Consider the following 19,459-nt stretch of genomic DNA (forward strand, 5'->3'; position numbering starts at 1 on the left):
GACGGTGGTTATTGTACGTCAGGTAGGCCAGTGGAGGGGTGAAGATTGAGAAATCCTACTCCATGAATACTGGCTGCTCTGTCATCCAACACCAGCAACACAACGAACTGAAGTAATACCTCCGTCCCGTCCCGAGGAGGAAAGAATAAAGTCCGAAAGAAATTTGTAAAGAAGGCATACAATGCAGCTCGACTGACTTGTTTTTTGACACGTAGCCTTGAAAAGAAGAATTTTGCCTCAGAGTCTTGGCAAATGCAAAATGATTTTTTTTGATAAGTTTTAACATGCATTTTACTACATGTGTGAAGAGAGTGAGGTTGAGAAAGGCCAGGTATCCAAAGACAGGGAGGCTGTCAGGTTTCTCTTTTCTGTGTCATTTTTGTTTAGTTGGTCAAATGAAAATTCAACACCATATAATTAGATGGTTGTTTATACATGATTAAGCATGAGCTCATTGGACTTTACATGCCAAAAAGTCAGAGATGTGGTTAAGGGCAAGAAGGAACTATTAATAAAAGGAAATAAAGCTGTAATACATTTTTCACTTATGAATAAAAATAATTCAAAGGTCTCTAGATGGAAAAAGAAAGAAAAAATCAACCATGAGTAGGGGCAAGAAACCAGGTAATTTTATAAATGGTTAGAATTCATGTGATATAAAACATAAGCCACTGGTACAAAAAAGCTCTTCCTCCTCTATGATCGTAATCCTATTTTTGTATCTCGTAAACATAACTCACAATGAGAACATAACAAAACATACCTGTATTATATTTCTTTAGAATTGTTCTGGGAAATACTTAAGCAAGAATATGTTGTGCATTCAAAAGAGTTACTTGTTCTCTTCCTGTCTTCACCAGTAATCCCCTCTGGAGAAACCAAGAGTTGTCAGCTTCCTTGTAAAAGGCAAGTATCCTTCACTGCTCACAAATGCAGAATTTCTCTTCCCCAAATGAAGTGAGCCCATCAAAATCAAGGTTAAACTGGCCATAAACTTCACACAGGTAAAGGAAATCTTCCCAGATCCCCCAGAGAATCTGTGATCATAGCTTGGGGCTTTGAAAAGTGGTGAATCAACTGCTTACAGAGATCAAACACCAAGCTCTGGATGAGGTGAGTGGGCCAAGTCTTTCATATGACAGAATGACCTGATCCAGGCTCAGCCTACTTATTCCACCTTAGGTAAGATTTTCAAGCCACTACTACCACTTCCCCCTATTGCCAAGACACACCAATAGGAGTTACCCCCAGAGGCCACCTAGGCAAATGCAAAACAAACCCCAGAGACCCTTTGACTGTGTGTCCTGTATTCTACAACCAAACGACTCCTTGGGTTGTCAATGACTGGTACTTTTGCACATCATCGTTATAGTACAGCCTACCGATCAGAATGAGTAAAGCCCATATGAAACCCAACGTATGGTCCTTAAGACTGAAGTGAAAATGAACCTACTAACACTCAAAAAGCCCACAATGCCTAGAAAGCATAAACATTAACTTTTTCAGCCTGAGAGCAACGTCTCCAAGTAACATCAGTTCCCAATCTGTCAGAGAGACCTTCCATCTCAACCACCACCTCCCTCAACCCCCTCCTCTTCTCTCCTGCCCTCCCCCCCAACCACACACACACACACACACACACACACACATACACACGAACATCAATCAGCTCTGACTCCCAGAGTTATCATCAATCCTGTACATACATACCTGCCCACTGAAACTTGAATGCAATATACTTCATTTAAAGCCATAGGACATACCACAAAATACAGACACTCTGTAAAAGTTCATTTCCAAGAAACTAAGATGATCATAGAATAATACATCCCTAAAAAGGCACAGATATTTGAGACAAAGCACAATATTCACAACTAATTTGGCAACATTAACCCACAAGGCCTTATGTATTACCTACCTGTGTGTCTTATGTGAAATACTAAAGGTAATTTTTAATTGTTGACCTAATTTGGTGAAATAAAGTTCTCAACATACTCATTTAGTGTTAAAATCCACCCACAGCTGAGGGAAAAACACACTTTCACAAAACAAATTCTTTATGAGCCAGAAATTAATGTCTTCTTGTGTGTAACATTGAAGGAAGAGGGAAAATCTTGCTAAATTAATATATATTGATTATTTGAAATAGTTTAATATCTACTATAGTTCCAGATAAGAAATGTGATAACTTATTTCTAAACAATGTGTGGCATGTAACTCAAGACCTCTTTTCATCAATAATTAATATTAATAATTAACAAGTATAAACAACAAAAATACCTCTTGGAAATGTTTCTACCCAGCCCTTTCCTCATTCCAAAGCCTGCCTGTTGCCCCCCCTTTACCCTCTATGTGGGGTTAATAACTAAACTTCCCTCCTCTCTGACATGCAACACTACCCCGCAGCAATCTTCCCAAGAATGTGTGCACAAATGCATAAGATTGAAAAGAATAAAAGTCTTATCAAAGTCACCTGAATCCAACAAACAGATTTCTAAATTAGCATCTGCGGTTACAAACCCCTCAACGGTGAATTAGATTTTGCTCTAGTACAGAAATTCACCCCAAACACCTACGCTCCTTCTTACAAATGGAATGTCTTATGCCTTTAATCCAGGGATTAGCCTCATAATAAAAATTACACAGTCCTCTAGATAGAAACAGCAGAAGGGGAGGATAATGCAAAAACTGCTCATTTAAAAAGAGGCCAGAGCCAATGCACCAGGATTTTATTTGGCAGTCATTCTTAAGAGCAGTCAGTTTGACTTTTGAAAACGACATTGTTTTCCTTTCTCCATGATGTCTGCAGAATAGCATCTTCAGAGTCAAACACATCTCATTCCAAAGGTGCTCCACCATCTGTCTCTTAAACTTTTCTAGCCACCTGCCCCAGCACTTGATGTCCACATTTGTAAGCCCACTGAAATTCCTCTCTTCCAGACATTCATTCCTTGGCCAAACTGAACACTATGGAGGTAATACTCTAAGTTCCTAAAGTTCAACATCATGCTGTACTGTAAATTCTTACAGTAAATACAAATTCCACAGTCCCTGATCCCCTTGCTCCACATACCTCCAAACTCCACTCCATACGTTACCATTATTCCTCCTGAAAAGTGATCAAAATCCTCAGAGGATCACCTCATGCTTAAGTTATTCATGTTCCCAGGCTGTCTGGTCACTGACATTGAGAAAGGCTGCAAGGAAGCAGCCCTCTCACTGGGAGCTTCCCTACCATAGGCAGTGTCTGTTCGCTTAAAGGTGTGGGGATAAAGGTGTTTCTACCTTTGTCCTGGCTGGGGGCCTCAGACGCTGTGCAGAGTACTCTGCATAGATTTCCAGGGCTGGGGCATCCCGGGTGGCTCAGCGGTTTAGCGCCGCCTTTAGCCCAGGGCGTGATCCTGGAGACCAGGGATCGAGTCCCTCATTGGGCTCCCTGCATGGAGCCTGCTTCTCCCTCTGCCTGTGTCTCTGCCTCTCTCTCTCTCTGCCTCTCTCTCGCTCTCTCTCTCTCTTTCTGTGTCTTTCATGAATGAATAAATAAAATCTTTAAAAAAAAAAAAAAAGATTTCCAGGGCTGCCTGCTCTTTGACTTCACAGTGTCTTGGTGGGCAGTCAGGGACAGCAAGGACATTTAGCAAAGGCTGGTGTGCCAAGGAGAAAAGCATCTGACAAATGCAGCCAAGGAAACAATGTCTCCCTTCAAGTGGAAATGCTGGTGAAGTCAGCCAGCGCTGGCCGCACAAACAATGCTGGGCAGGTCATTAACTTGCCTGGTTCAGACAGCGGCGATGAGCTCACCCACCTTTCTGGAAGTGCTATTTCAGCCGCTGAGTTTATACAAATAAAACCCATAATTTTCTAATGGCTAAACTAGGAATGTGTTCGAAAATAGCTAAGTCTCTGAGAACCCTGCAAAAGCCACACAGGGAACTCAGGAAGGTGAGTCTTCGAAGGTGAGTCTGCAGTCAGCTGTTCAAGTTTGCATACATCTTTATAATTGCTACATATGTATTACTTCCAAAATAATCAACCACAAAAGCAAATGGGAATTTTTTTTTAAGTTAGGTGGTTACTGCTGCATTGTTTTCTCCCTTTCTTTTTACCTTTTGCAAAAAGTTAAGTTAGTCGTTAACCACACAAAGGAGTTAACGTTTAACTTGAACACTGAGAGTGCTTTAGCTTGCAATCCCTCCTCCCCTTCTTTCTTATTATAGTGAAAAGAGGTTCAGGAAAACTCTTACTAATTATCGCAGATCCTAGAGGGATCTGACTGTATCATTTTGCTTGCCACGCTCACAGGAGGCCCCGGGTCCTTCACACACACCCCACTCCAGGAGCCCAGAATTGCTGCCCACTCCAGCTCCCACCCATACCCCTATACTCCCTGTCATCAAAGATCAGCTCCCAGTGCCACCCACTCCTTGAAACAAACCTTCCAGATTCCTACTCCCTACCCGCAGGTTACAGTGCCTTCTCTCTCCTGTAAAACCACAGGTCTTGTTATTTTTGCATCTTTTGTGTTACTAATCACTTCCACCTTGGGTATTACCTACACCTATCCCCCTTAACTGGCAGGTCTACAAGGATAGAGAATGTGCCTGATCCCCTAGGACGCCAGGCCTCAGCATCCTGCACAGGGCAGACGCTCACTGAGGGGACAGGTCATGCCCACACCACACACTTGCAGCATTTTAGAGGTGGGGGAAGGGCTCCAAGGAAGACAATATTTTATTATTTAAAATAGCACAGTGCTGGGAGGCTCAGACATGGGGTGGCAGAGGGGATGCCTCTTTTTTGTTGCCCCTGCCATTCCTGAGCTGTTTTCTCCTCTCACTCCCCACTAGACAGACTACACCTCACTGAGCACACAGTTCTGCCCCATGGATGCAGCAAACTGTTGGCCTTGTCACCTTTTCTGTGAAGCCCCCTATGGAAACAGGAATCTAACACACTTCTCTCTCCTCCCCCTCTCCTTAGCCATTCAGAAGAACCACGACAGTGGTGCAGGGGTTACCTAGACATCAACATGGTGGTCTTATTTCCTCACCAAGAACTTACAACCTTACTGCTGCTGCTACTATTACTACTATTAATAATAATAATACATCTATACATTAAAAATACATGACAGCAAACATTAATGGAAGGCTTAACTTGGTACCAGGGGCAGATGTCTGGCTCTATGCCTGGGTTAGCCCACTCACCTCACTAAACAATAATCCTGATTATTACCATCCTATTTCACAGAGGAAGCAATCTGAGGTTAAAAAACATAGTCACCTGAGAAAAGTGAGGAGTCAAACCCAGTTAGTCACACTCCAAAGTCACACAAGGGTGTCCAAGAGCTCATCCATTCTTAGCCATCACCCTCCATATAACTGCAGAAATACTATGAAGTGGAGAGGAGACAGGACAATTGGACACTGATCCTTCTCCCAAAACTTGAACATTCATGCACCCACAGCCTCTAACATCTTTGTTTCCACATATAAGCAACAGTCAGGAACAATACCATAACTGATTCTGTGTAGGTATCATAAATGCTGTTGTGTGCACACATAAGCAGAGGACACTAGTTTAACCTCCATAGCAGTGGTTAAATGTCTATCATATGACCCTTCTTACTTTCAGGAATTTTGGGTGGATAACATCAACATCCTTTGTTCACCCATTCATCCAGTGGTTAAATTGTCTGGTAGGAGCAGCTGAAACATAGATCAAGAGAATTATGGCACACACTCATGTCTGATAAAATAAGGTAAGATCTCAAAGCTGTTGGGACATTGAAGAGGATATGATAGTGATAATGACAGTGATCTTACATCTGCATACACCTTACTACAGAAAGGATTTACTAATTTTCTATTCATTTAACAGTCTTGAGTGCACACAATTCACCGGGATATACATAGGGATGTCAGAACATGATAGGTGTGTGTACATGCCTGTACATGCACAGATACACATACATGCACACAGTCACACACACACAGACAAGCACAAAGACAATGACACAATGAGTCAGGTGCAACAAGATGTGAATATGAGGTGCCCTGAATGAGCAACCTCCCACGCAGTCCAACATTTTACAGGGACCCTTTCTACTAGAAATCAACCTATCCTTAGAACAATACAAATAACTTTAAATGGAGTCTTGTCTAAAATTCTGCCTCAGTAACACAAGATTTTATCTTTCAAAACTGCACTGACATAAAAGCAGAGTCTAATCAGCTATCACCTTTCCCCAGGCATGTGGCTGCACTCTGCACTCTGTAGGAAAAATAGTAACATAAGGAGGAAAGAGACGTGGATGTATGGGTAAGTGTGGTCAGTGCTATGGAGACAAGAAGGGATAGGCCAGAGTCAAGTCACAAGGCCAGGAAGCCAAGTTTGATCTGTAGCTGTGCAACTGTGTGAACTTGACCAAACCACGTAGACTAAACCTCCTTGTCAAGCCTCGTTTGGTGAGATCATAAAATAAATTATCTAGCCCCCTAGCTGGGCAAAAACCATATGCTCAGTAAGTGTTCATTTTCTTTCCTCCCTGCAGATCACAATGAAAACCTTTCATCTCTCATAATCTAAAAGGCTAACTTTAAACTAGAATAAATAATGAAATCATTTCAAGGACTTTCTTCATGAGAAAAGATGCATCCTTGCTCCCACCATGCTTTGAATTCATAAATTTACATGCCAAGAAGGAGTAATAGACATCATGTTTCCAACCTGGTCAAATTCAAGTCCAGAGAGATAAAGTGACTTTCCCCAGGACACACAGCTAGTTAACGGCAGAATCAGTACAAAAATCCCAGTAGTCAGGCGCCCGACTAATCTCCCTTTCTACTATATCCTACCACTTCCATGGGACTGTCAGTTATAAATGATGCTTAATGGTGCAAATACCTCTGAAGCAGTTAAAAATGTCTTTCGCCTTCAAAATAGAATGAAGATGGCAGATGGCAGGCTCCTCCTACACAATGAGAATTGAATTTGGGACAGGAGTGTTCATGAAGAGATGAATAGTTGGAGGAGAAAAGGAGTAAGCACAGAAGACGGGATTAGGAGTGAAGAGAGACACAGAGACCCCCTACCTTACAAGTGTGCCTAAAGATAAGTCCCATTCCGGTCCATTAATTGAGTCTGAAAACACCCCTGGACAGATTTCTCCTTCCTCTGTCTATAAGCTTAGAGGATACAAAAGACACCACTCCCAGATCAGACAAAATCTATGAATTTTCAGGAGGAAAGAGAAATGAGATTATTTACCTTCAGTAGTTTAAAAAAAGAGGTTCAGTTGGAGTTTGCTTAAATCTTGTAAACCTTAGGTTTTAGCAGAATCATGGCTGACCCACAGTTTTCAGTGGGAACCGTGCCCATTTGTTTATCTGCCAAATGTAAATCTGCCATAGAACCAATATTCAGGCTGCTCTGGGACAGTAAGCATCTAGTTAAGGAATGCAGGTAAAAATCTAATTTCAACATATCAAACTTGACAGTGTAATTTCTTAAGATTCCCATCTCAAAGAAAGTTTACAAGCAATGAACGAGGCTATAAGGCAATGATTATGTCCTAGCATAGTAATAATTGCAGAACAATTGTCCAATTAGCAATCATGCACTGAGGGAGTTCCTTTGCATTGTGGCCTTTGTCTCTGTTCTGAGGAAAAATTCTGCCTTCAGGAGTCTGAAATAATGAAAGGGCTCTTCATTATGTCAATGAGTTTGGATGGAGTCCCCATGGCACAGGAACCTTGCCTGGTAATGAAACACAAGAATCATCTGTTCCTAGTTAAACCTGCTCATACCCCTCCCATAGCTGGGAGAGGCCTAGTTGAAATCCCCAAGGAGAACCACTGGAAGGTGACAGGACCAGGGACATCTGGGGTTAGGACCCTCAGTCCTCCTTGGGCCAAACTGCTCCCCTAAGGCCTCTCTAAAAAAAAAAAATCTGAAAAACATCATATAAAATTCTATAAAACTCTATTTGACAAGTATTTAAGGGATGACCCATTCATACAGGTCTCGTCTGCCTGGAAATTGAAGCTACAAACTCTCCCAATCCCATATCTCAACTAGTCAGACAACCAGTAACAGTTTTTTTCCCACTGCCCATCAAGCCTATTAGGTGCCACCTCAGCAGCTGTGAAAACTACACTTCTTCCAACACCACTCAACCATAGTATGCTAGCCTCAAGAAGGCAGAGCATAGCTCATCCAAAGGAAAAACTTTCTAGCAAGCAGAAGTGACTTGGAAACACCCTGTAAGACACAGCTCTTGCCCCCAGAGGAATACACAGAAGGGTTGCCAGGACACTGTAGACGAGGCAGGGTGAAGAGGCCACAAGGCAAGGTTCCTAAACTCTTTGCCAACACTTTGTGACATCCCCAAAGGCTTTAAAACCCAGTGTGGAGTTCTCAATTTTTATGTAAACTATGAGAATTTTCAATACTCTCATCCAAAGGCTATTTCTTATGCTTCTCTTCTTTCTAGGCCCCTATACTCTCTGACATGAGGCAGGTAAATTAACTTTTCTAGGTCTCAGATTTATCATCACTCAAAGGAAGGCAAGGGATTAAGGAACCTCTCAAGTCCCTTCTAGCTCAAACATTTTCTAAATAAACACTGAGTTTACTCTCCTCACTTTCTACCAATTAAATTCCAGAAATTCCATCTACCTATACAATGCAACAGAATCGGTGACAAGTTACAATGTAAATAGGGCAAAAGCAATAGATTTCTTATATATTCTCCATTATGAGTTTTAAAGTGTAAAGGGAAATTTTTTAGGTTAAAAATACCTAGGAATACGATGTAATATGAAGAAAACTATTTCTTTTTTCCTGAAGACATGAATAAATACAGACATATACATGTTCCGAGGTGTAAATACTAATATAGTATATTGCCTCTTCTAAACTATTTCATAACCTTAATTCATGGTTTCTCAGACTCTCATTACTGACACTTCGTGCCAGATAATTTGTATGTGTGCATGCATGTGCGTGTGCGTGCATGTGCATGCACAATGCAGAGAGGCTACACTGGACATTGCAGGTTGCTGAGCAGCATCTGCCTCTACCCACTAGATACCAGTAGCACTCCCCCCAGTTGTGACATCCAAAACTAAAGTCTGTCCAGACACTTCCAAATAACCGTGGTGGACAACATCATTCAGGTCAGGAGCCATGATTGATTGTGAAGTGCTCAGGTACCCTTCCTTATTCACTACCTTGACAACAGATTCTGAAGTTCTTTTGGAAGAATAAACTCTACTAACTGTCCAAAAGGCTTTGAAGAAGAAAATACATGATAGAGCTAGGAACGTGAAAATTGTGGAACACTGAAGGAAGGCTACAAAACGGAAGACAAACAGAATAGAAGCAAAAGGTCATGACCTCAAACACAATGACAATCAGCACACAATGGTATGACAAAGGAGTGGAGGATAGGAGGGTACTCAGTAAACTGTAGTGGAGCAACTATTTACTGTTTGGGGGGTGGGGGTGGAAATCAAAGCTAAATCCTTATCACACTATTTTCTAGTTATGTATTGCTACATAACAAACCACTCCCAAATTTATGGTCTTTAAAGCAACAATTTATTATTACCTTGTATGATTTACCTAGGGTGGACTGGGCTCAGCAGCATATGCTTCTCTCATGCCCTGTGGCCAGATGTCATCTAGGGCTGAAGGGGGCTCTGTATAGACTTCTCACATGCTGACTGTCCATGGGAACACCTCAACATGGCCAGGGCATAGGACTTGGGCTCCTAACAGCATGGCAGCTGCCATGGAAGAGGCTGTTCCCAGGCTGTTTAAAGACCATTCCTGCACAGGCACAGCATCACTTCTGCCATATACTATTGGCCAAACTAATCTTGGGTTCATCCAAATTCAAATGGGGCAAAGGAATTAACTCTACTTTGTAAGAAAGCAGCAGGGCAAAGTCACACCACAAAAGAACACATGGAATGGGAGAGATGTCTTCAGCCATTGGTGGAAAATACAATCAGCCACAATATACCAAAACAAATTTCAGGGAAATTCAGAGCTGAATATTAAAAATAAAACCACTAAAAGAAAATACATGAGTTTTTAAAAAAAATATTAGGATCTGGAAGGCAAAGATGTAACTGCAAAAATATTTTAGCTCAAAAAGCACCAAAACAAAATGAAAAGGCAAAAAGACTAATAATTTGCCAGCATTCTATGTACAAAGGGTTAAGGGCTTAACATATGCAGAGGCCTTACAAATCAATAATAAAGATAAACATTTGTATGACAGGGGAAAGGCAAAGGACATAAACAGTTCACAAAAGAACCCAGTAGATAAGACATAAAGTAGACACTCTTAATTCTGCTACTAGATTGAGTGGAGTATAAAGTGTGATCTAACCCATTTAGGGAGCAACTTGGTAATACAACCAAGAGTATTTAAAATGTTCATTTGACCCAATCATCAACCAACATTGTAAAATTTATTTGTGAGCATACAGTTTTAACAAAAAAGAAACCAAACTTGATTAAATAGAGTATACTTCCACACACATTTAAAAAAAGTCTGCTGTACGTAAAAATTATATTTTCAAAGAATTTGAAACACATGGGGGAACATTCATAACAATGTGGAGAAAGAAAACACAGCACTTTATTTAGGTATTAATCACTGCTATTATCTATTACAAAATAGTTACGCATGTTTATCTCCTAAAATATTAGCAACGGATATCTCTGTGTCTGGGGAATACTGGAAGGTAATTTTATTGTATTCTTTGGGGTTTTTTCAGTATTTAAAAATTTTTCTACATAAACATGCTATTTTTATACTCAGAAAACAAAACAAAATAATACTACTTAAAGAAAAATATCAGTACTGGTGGATAAAAAACTGAAAAGGTCACATGTTACTAAGTTATTGCTGGAAGATTAGAAAGTCAAAACAGGAGAATGAATATGACTGTGCATGCTGTGACATCAGGGGTGATTACACCTAGAGCCACTGACCCACGGTCCACTTCATCCACAACCAAGTCACTTTCTCAGGCTCATGACCTTTCTCGGGCCATTGTGGAGATTCTGTTCAGTGTGACTGCTTTAGAAATTTTTCTCTTTCCCTTTTTAATATTCAGCCCATTTGTTTTCTTTGCTAGGCTCAAAATGTTTCTGTTTCTGTCTTCACAGGCCTTTAAAATGATGAAATATTTAGGAAAAATTTGTACTCACACCAGGAAAACACTGGCTTCTGCTCTTCTTTACCCAAAGCCCTCCTGAAGTTCAGAGGATCTTGGTCAGGTAGAGCCTCTACTGTTCCTCCCAACTGGAGGGACCATGAGAATAGCAACTCCCTAGTCCCCTGGTACTCAGACTTGAGTATGTTATCAGAATCCCCTGAAAAGCCTGTGAAAACACAGAATACTGGCTCCACCTCAGAGTTTCTAGATCAGTAGGTCGGGGAGGGGGAAGCCTGACGACTTGCAGCTCTAGTAACTTCCCAGGTGATGCTGCTGCTGGTCTGGGGACCCCCACTTTGAGAACCATGGATCAAGATCATACAACCAACTAAGCATCTTCCCACCGTGTGCTATTCATTTATCTCTATTATTCACATTAAAAATATATTATTTGGTATTTGTTGACACACCAAATCACTCACAACCCAAATAAATCCTAGGACCTCTCACTCCAGTTTCAGATGAGGTACTCCATTCAAAGAAACAAACTTGGGCAATGCATGTAAACATCACCTTTGCTGCCAGAGCTCTCTGCCATCCCCTTTGACTGGCAACTCTTACACTCTTCAGCAACCCAAAGCCTTCCTTCACTCTTGTACTCTCCCGGAGAACAGAACAAACTCTCCCTAGGGTTCCTGCAAGAATGAGGTTCTTCTTGGGGCACCTGGGTGGTGCAGTCAGTTAAGGGTCCAACTTCTGGCTTCAATTCAGGTCATGATCTCAGAGTCATGGACAGAGCCCTGCATCAGGCTACACACTCAGTGAGGAGTCTGCTTGAGATTCTCTCTCTCCCTCTGCCCCTCCCTTCTGTGTTCTTTCTCTGTCTCAAATAAATGTCTTTTTTTAGAAAAATAAGGCTTTTCCCTCTTCTCTCCTTTCTCCCACTGTTCCCTCCCAACACAAATTCACCTATACCCACTGCCATTCATCTTCTCCTACTATTTGCTGATTAAAACCTCAGGTAGAGTGGGGTAGGGATACCCTAGGAAAGCATAGGATTTCTTTCTTTTCAAGCAACACTACAGTTTCCTTAAAGAGCATGAAGAGAGAGAACCACTCAATCAATCACACCAGCAATTAATCATTTTTGTCCCCATTACACATATACCCTTCCATCCATTTAATATCCCTTTGCCAGGTGTCTGCTGTGTAACGGGCTTTGTGTTAGGGATTAGAGAACCTGCAAGCAAAAGTGGGCTCATTCAAGAGGGTACAGGGGCAGAGGAAGCTTCGTGGACACATAGAGTAGTTGGCCTGCATGGTAGAAGTTCAAACCTGAATGTTATGTCCCTTAAAACCCACTAGCAGAAACTGGAAATACCTTCTCCAGAGCTTAATTTCTGTGACTTTTGCCCCATTAAAATGCACATGTCCTTGTTAAGGGTAGCTCCTTAAGTTGCCAAGGGTCACGCTACATGTGAGTGAAGTTTCAAGCCCTTATCTGATAAGAACGGCCATGGATATCTTAGAGAAAGAAAGACATGAAAGGATGGGAGTCTCAAGGGTACCTGAGACAAACCACATCCCTCCCTGGTTGTGACTTCTCAGATGGGTGTCCTTGAAATGCCTTTCCCTACCCCAGTCTGCATCTCGTCAGATGGAACCATGCAATGGTTCTCCAGCTGTGCTGTCTGAGCCACCAGTATCAGTATCACCTGGGAACTTGTTAGAAATGCAGGTTCTCGGGCCACACCCCAGACCTATGGAATCAGAAACTCTGGAAGTGGGGCACACCCACTGGCACTTTCTCAGGCCCTTTGGGAACTACCAACATATGCTCGAGTTTGAGAGGTACCGCCTGACACCTATTACAGTGTCTGCCTTCCCACCATTACTATGTACTATTACCATGGGTCTTACTGGTTTGTCAGCTTCCTTTCGTGGTCTAGGATGTCAATTTCAGATAGGTGTATGAGGAAACTATAAGCTACTCATTAAGACAGACTAAGCTCTGTCACAGACTAAGCTCATTATCACAGACTAAGATCTGTGATAACGGGCAGATAGTATGTGTCTGTGGCCACAAAGGAAGAGCCAGTAGCTACAAAGGAAACTAATAAAGCCATTGATAAAGGTCAATGTCAATAGCCTTGTCGTTGTAGTCTGCTTCCCCAACTGGTACAACCTGTAATGGCCTCCAAAGCAGGAGTGGTTTTGCCTTCTTTTGCTCTCCACCGGGCATGTCTTCACATGCAGTGGAAAAGGCCCATAAGAATCCCTGTTGCACAACAAAATGTTCAACTCATGTTATTTAACATCCTTGATCTCTCTTTGGAGGGGAAAAGGGAGGGAGGAAGATGCATATTTTTAGAACCAGGGGACGATTTATCATTCAATGAAACAGCATAGAAAGAGGCTTAAATCAAGTGTGTGGAAATAATATGTTGTTATTACTAGTCTTTACTCTGCTAAATTATAACCTATAAACCCTGCAACGCTTGACTTAAACATCCCATCCTCGTTTGCAGGAAATCTAAATGGTTATTTCCTTCTTTACTGCATGCATTACAGGAGGATTTACTGTTGCTTCCACAAAGCGTATGTGATGAGCGAGCTATCCAGGATGCCAGTGTAACCAGGCACGATGGATAAGCATGCAGCCCACATCACGTATGTATTCTGGGAGCCTTTATGTGCACTTAATTAGTTCAGCTATTGCTTTCATGGTTCATTTAGAAGCTTCATGCTTCATTAAATATCAATAAATTTTATCCTCAAAAAACCTTTTCAGTTTTTTCAATTGTCTTTTCAAGTGATAATCTTGTTAATGGATGTATATATTGCAAGTATGTCTATCAGAACCAGCAAAACTCTGCATTGCCATGGTTGCAGTACCCTGAAGTAATATGCAAATCTTATTCTATAGTTTAGAACACATGCCTCATCCACACATATTTTCTTACAGTAGGGGAAAAAAATCTTTTTTAACTTTCCCAAAACGATGCGTCTTTTAAGCTTCTATTTTTATTTCGTCAAGAATGCCTACTTCTGTTTCATAAGCTCCTTTTATCCATTACATCAATTCCAAGTTCTCCTTATTGGAAAGACAGGCTTTTAGCAACTTTTCAATGCATGAAAGAGAAGTTTTCAGGAAACATGTGTTCTTCACTTCCCTGTTCCATGCATCCAAAGAAGGCAGGGGTCACAACTGAGGGCTTATCCTGTCAAGTATTATAGTCGTCTCTATCAGTGAACGATCTGGGCTGTTCACTGCAAGCTAAGAGCCAGGAGGTCAGCTGGGAGAGGGTCAGGATGATGAAGGAAGAGACCCATCTATCTAAGCAGAAATAGCACCTGCCAACACACCTCCCCCACCTGCCAGGTCGCGCTCACGTGTCTTCACTGCAAAGGTATCTCAAACCTGCTCAGTCAGGGAAGTTGTCACTGGCTTCCTCCTTTTCCTAGAGCACTTTGTTAACGCGCCCATTATAGAACATATTATCATGTAGTATAGTTATCCATCCATTCATTCAAAAAAAATGTACTTCTAAGGATACAATGGTAAACAAGACAAGTAAGATCCGCTTTTTCGTAAAGTGTACATTCTAGTGGTAAGGAGATGCACAATAAAACAAGTGAATGAATGAATGAACAAGGTAATTTAAATGAGAAGTGCCATGAAAGAAAGTAAGCAGGTAGATGGGACTGGGCATCATGAGGGCCAAGTGGTGACTTTGGACAAAGTACGTCAGGAAGGCCTGTGGAAGACACAGCTCATAAACCAAGATGCAAAGGATATAAAGAAAGCAGCCACTGGGAAGCTGGTCCAGCCTGGTGTGTTGGAGGTAAGAAACGAAAACCAGACTGGCTGGAATATACTCAGCAAAGGTGAGTGTGGTACCAGATAAATTTGGAGATGATTTACCAATCTTCTGACTTGAGACTATGAGCCCCCAGAAAATAGGGCCCATGTCTTACCTGAGCCTCACCTCTGGTCCTTTGTCTCATATCTGATGCTTGGTCAACAAGCATGTGTTGAATGAATGAACTTAATGAGCCAGTTCCCAAGGTCACATATGAAAAAAACACTGAGGATATTTTTCTCTCACTTTGTACATTCCGCTTTCTCTCAGCTACTCTTTCAACATGGAGGATTACGTTCTGTCCTTTTTATGCAAAGATAACATACCATGCACTCGTACTGCTGGTTTTTTTGGTTATTTTTCCATCAGAGATAATAAATTTGTGCCTAGAGGTCCATGAAGTTTCACTGATGGCTCGTGTAACCAAGGGTGAAATATACAGGAATGAAGAACCAGGAGTTAAAAGGCCAGCCCAATGGGGTTTCAAAAATAGCTCAGAAGAGTTCAGACTCACATCCTAGGAGCAGTTTATTTATATGGTGTTTCACTTCAGCCAGTAACAGCCAACTAAGAGTGAACATTAATATTGTCATCACTGTCATCATCATTGTCTCTTTGAACACAAAATAATACAAATGAACTTCCATAGTGAACTTTATTATCATGATGGATGAAAAGACAGAGAAGGAGACAGCCTGTTAGAAATACTTTCATTTCTACCCAACAAAACATTTTCATTCCTTCCAAAATTGCTTTATGTTGTCTCCTCCATTTCTTCCTCATCACAGGCATGGTAGATGGGAGACAATTTCTGAATAACGAATGAATGAATGCCTCATTTCATTTCTTCACAACAACTCCCAGTGGGGATAAGGAATGGACCATGTTGGCACTGACAGGCTTCGAGACCACCACAAATCCAGAAAGCCAAGTGTGACCACATTGGATACGTGTGGGAAATGCAAACTCGCTGGATTTATGCACACCAGTAAAAATTCCAAAGGGGCCTGATGCCAGGAAAATGCCTTATTTTGTCAGAAAGTACATCTCCCACACAGCAGCAGGTCTGGCATAGCTTGAGCCACATGTTAAAAACAAAGCAAAGTGACATGTGATACGGGCCTCACTGCCTGATGACAGAATTCACGAGCTGTCTTCACTCTGAGCTTTTCTGGAACAAACTGAGTCCACATAGCCTAAGCCTGTTTGACAGCTTTGTCTTATTATCATGTTGTTTTCTGCAAAGTTCTTGCCTTTTAGATAACCAAGATTTATTTTTCTTATTACAATTTCAAGATTTATTCCATTACCGATTATTAAATGATCACCTCATTCTAAGGAACTCTGTACTTTCCAATCTATCCTATACTCAAGTTAGTATTTCAGACATAATGACCCTTTTCCAACTTCTGGAAACATGTACGTGACTTCAAAAAATATTCAAATCCACTGGTAAACCACATAGTGGCACCCCTCTTAATATTCACTGCATGGACTGACTACACCTCAGAATCTCCATGGGTAGTCATAATATACTGGTTTTTTAAAGCCATAATTTTTTGAATGGCCTACTAAAAATCTTTTTTTTTTGGTTAAGTTTGTTGTTTTGTCACTTCTGTGACACCTGTTCTGACCTGTATTTTAAGAGTAAAAAGAGCTTTACTTACTCTGGGCAGAGGAATCTTGATGGCAGTAAGTGGCTTCCAAATAATCTTTATGGATTCACTGTATTTTCTTTTTCCCCTTAGTCTGTATCTATTTGTCTATCTCCCTCTTGTCTAGCTCTGATTATTATGGTTTAGAAACAGGTGCCTTTCTTGCTGCATTAGTTTCCCAGGGCTGCCACAACGAAAGTGCCACAAACTGGGTGGCTTTAAACAATCAAAATTTATCCTTTCACAGTTTTGGCTGGAAGTCCTAAACCTAGGTGTTGGTAGGGCCATGTTTTCTCTGAAAGCTCTGGGGGAAGATCTTTCCCCACCTCCTCCTAGCTTCTGTGGATGCCAGCAATCCCTGGCATTCCTTGGCTTGTAGACACATCACTACAATCTCTGCACTTGTAATCACTTAGTGTTCTCCCTGAGTGTCTTCTGTGTTCAATGGCATTCTAACTTCCATGTCCGTGTCCAAATTAGATCCTGCCTAATCCAATGTGGCAACAGCTTTTAACTTGATTACCTCTACAAAACCCTATTTCCAAATAAGGTCACATTCTGAGATCTAGGTAGATATGAATTTGGGGGAGGAGAGGGGACACTATACTACCCTGTACAATTGCTAAGCCAGCATCCTCTCAGTTATCACTTGTCCCATGGAGTATGAAGGACATTGCTATCTGAAGAACATTACAGACAAAACAATTAATTACTCATAGAAGAACAGTGAAAGGAAGCTGACACAATTTGATGAAGAAGCCTAACAGGAAAAATGCCAGCAGCTTGGTGGTCTCAGGAGTGAGGCATTCCCACCTCTGAAGTTAATTCCCAACAGATCCATCATGCACAAGTACCTACCTACCATCTCTTCATGAAAACATCCCTTCTGGCTGAACCAGCTCCCTAAGGACTGCATCTTCTACCTATCTCTCACAGCAGCAACACGAGGACAAACAAGTATCAGCAATGCTCAAACATCACACTCAGCACTCTGGACACAGTATCATCTCCAGAGAAGAGAAGAAACTAAAGTCCACAGAGATAAAGCAATCAGCCAAATAACACTGGAGAGTCAGGATCTGAACACAAACCTGCCTGAGTCCAAAGTTGATGCCTCCTGTTTTATATCTGAGTGGGAGCATGCACATGCACTTGCACACACTCACACACATACCCCTCAGAAACAACCATTTCATTTACCTTGTTTCTGAAAAATATCATTTTCTTAATCTATAAAATATTAGAACTGGAAGACACCTTATATATCACCAATACCATAATTTCATTTTATAGATGAACACACTGACGACCAAAAATGCTAACTGAATGACTTGTCCAAGATCACAGGAATAACTAGCGACCACACTGGGAACAGAGCCTCAGACGACTCTCAGCTCCCAGTCCAGCCTGGCCACATCTAGCCCAGTAGTCTATGCTGTAATGCCATATTTCACAGACAGGTCAGCATGGTGGTGGTTTGGAGTATGGACACCAGAATTAGACTGCATGGATTTGGATCTTGGCTTGTAACATATATGTGGACCAGTGACTTCCTATCTTAGCCTCAATATTCTGGACTGTAAAAAGGAGGTAATAAAGACATGGGTTATAACATATTCAGTATCTAATGGGACCGTTGAGAGGAGTAAACATGCTCAAAATAGTGCTGAGTGCACAGCAAATGTTTAGTACAGGTTAGTTGTTGGTAGCAGTTCTATTTGTGGCTTTATCGCTACACAATTCTTATTATTGTGTTATTATGGCCATCATAATTATCATCCAATGATAAGCTAACAAATGAGTGTCTCATTTGTTAGTGTTTTCAGTGTTTTCATCACCATACATTTCTAGTAGCCACACTGGTTGCAGGTCTTCATTCAAGGACACAGTGATACAGTGATTTCCTGATCTCTCCTAGTAATTAACTTCAACCTTATTTCATAATCGACTGTATGAGGATCCGATCGCCCTGTTTAACTGTTAACACAAAATGTGCAAAGGATCTTGATCCTGGTTTTAATTTCCCTAGTTGTGTGAGTCCACATTTAACTGCCATCTTCAAATGATGGTGGGTCACTTAGAGTCCTGAAAAGCCAACAATGTTATTACATCCTGACTCCGGCAAATCCTTGCTCTTGTCTCTCTCTGGTCTTATAACTTTGAGTCTTGGGAAGGCAGTCCCTGGGAAAATTATACAAACAGCCCCAAATATTTGAAATCAGCGTTGTCTTCACATGCGTATGCCTCTCTGAAAGCTTAGAGCGTTTCTCTTTCAGTTTTATTCTTTCATTAGCCCAAGGCTTGCTAATTAATTGGAATTTCCTAGGGCTTTTGTTGCCGTGACAAAGGCGAACAATGCGAAAGCTCATTCCATCTTGTTAAAGAGGTCTATCCACCCTCCAAAGTGTAGCATGAAGCAGGAGGGGTGAGAGGGAGGATTAGGCGACTTTGAAAGGGTTAGACTTTGTGGGTTCCTGTCCCCCTCCCCCAGCTGCCTTCATCTTCACCAACCCTGATTTATGGGAAGTGACATCCTAACCATGGCTTTCATCCCTCTAAAGGAGAGGCTGCTTGGAGGTCATTATGTTGGATCTAAAATTAGATGGCAAAGAACATCCTATAAGCCGGAACAAACAATATTGGGAAGCAAAAGATACTGTATTCGTTAAGAGGGCTGTTTGAGAACAAAAATTCATGGATCGGGAAGGAAGGGAGTAAAACCGAAATGAACACTTCCAAGCGAGGCACAGACCAGACCTAAAGG

General features: G+C 41.4%; 1 protein-coding gene across 26 annotated transcripts in view; it reads right to left on the reverse strand.

Moving 5' to 3' along the window:
• Positions 1 to 19,459, reverse strand: part of GLIS3 (GLIS family zinc finger 3) — a 622,522-nt gene that overhangs the window by 314,425 nt on the left and 288,638 nt on the right. The window contains exon 1 of one of the 26 annotated variants that reach the window (XM_041729536.1): positions 3,286 to 3,351. The exons of 23 other annotated variants lie outside the window; for them this stretch is intronic. Coding sequence is in view for 1 of the 3 variants with exons in the window: in XM_041729497.1 (XP_041585431.1) it covers positions 3,074 to 3,101 (28 nt within the window). In the remaining 2 variants the exon portion in view is untranslated. Of the gene's footprint in view, positions 1 to 763; positions 1,067 to 3,073; positions 3,209 to 3,285; positions 3,352 to 19,459 lie in introns of those variants that run through there. 2 more of the 26 variants (XM_041729497.1, XM_041729516.1) reach the window with 2 other exon arrangements.

The sequence above is a fragment of the Vulpes lagopus genome, chromosome 2 (assembly GCF_018345385.1).
Source record: "Vulpes lagopus strain Blue_001 chromosome 2, ASM1834538v1, whole genome shotgun sequence".
In the NCBI taxonomy this organism is placed as follows: domain Eukaryota; kingdom Metazoa; phylum Chordata; class Mammalia; order Carnivora; family Canidae; genus Vulpes; species Vulpes lagopus.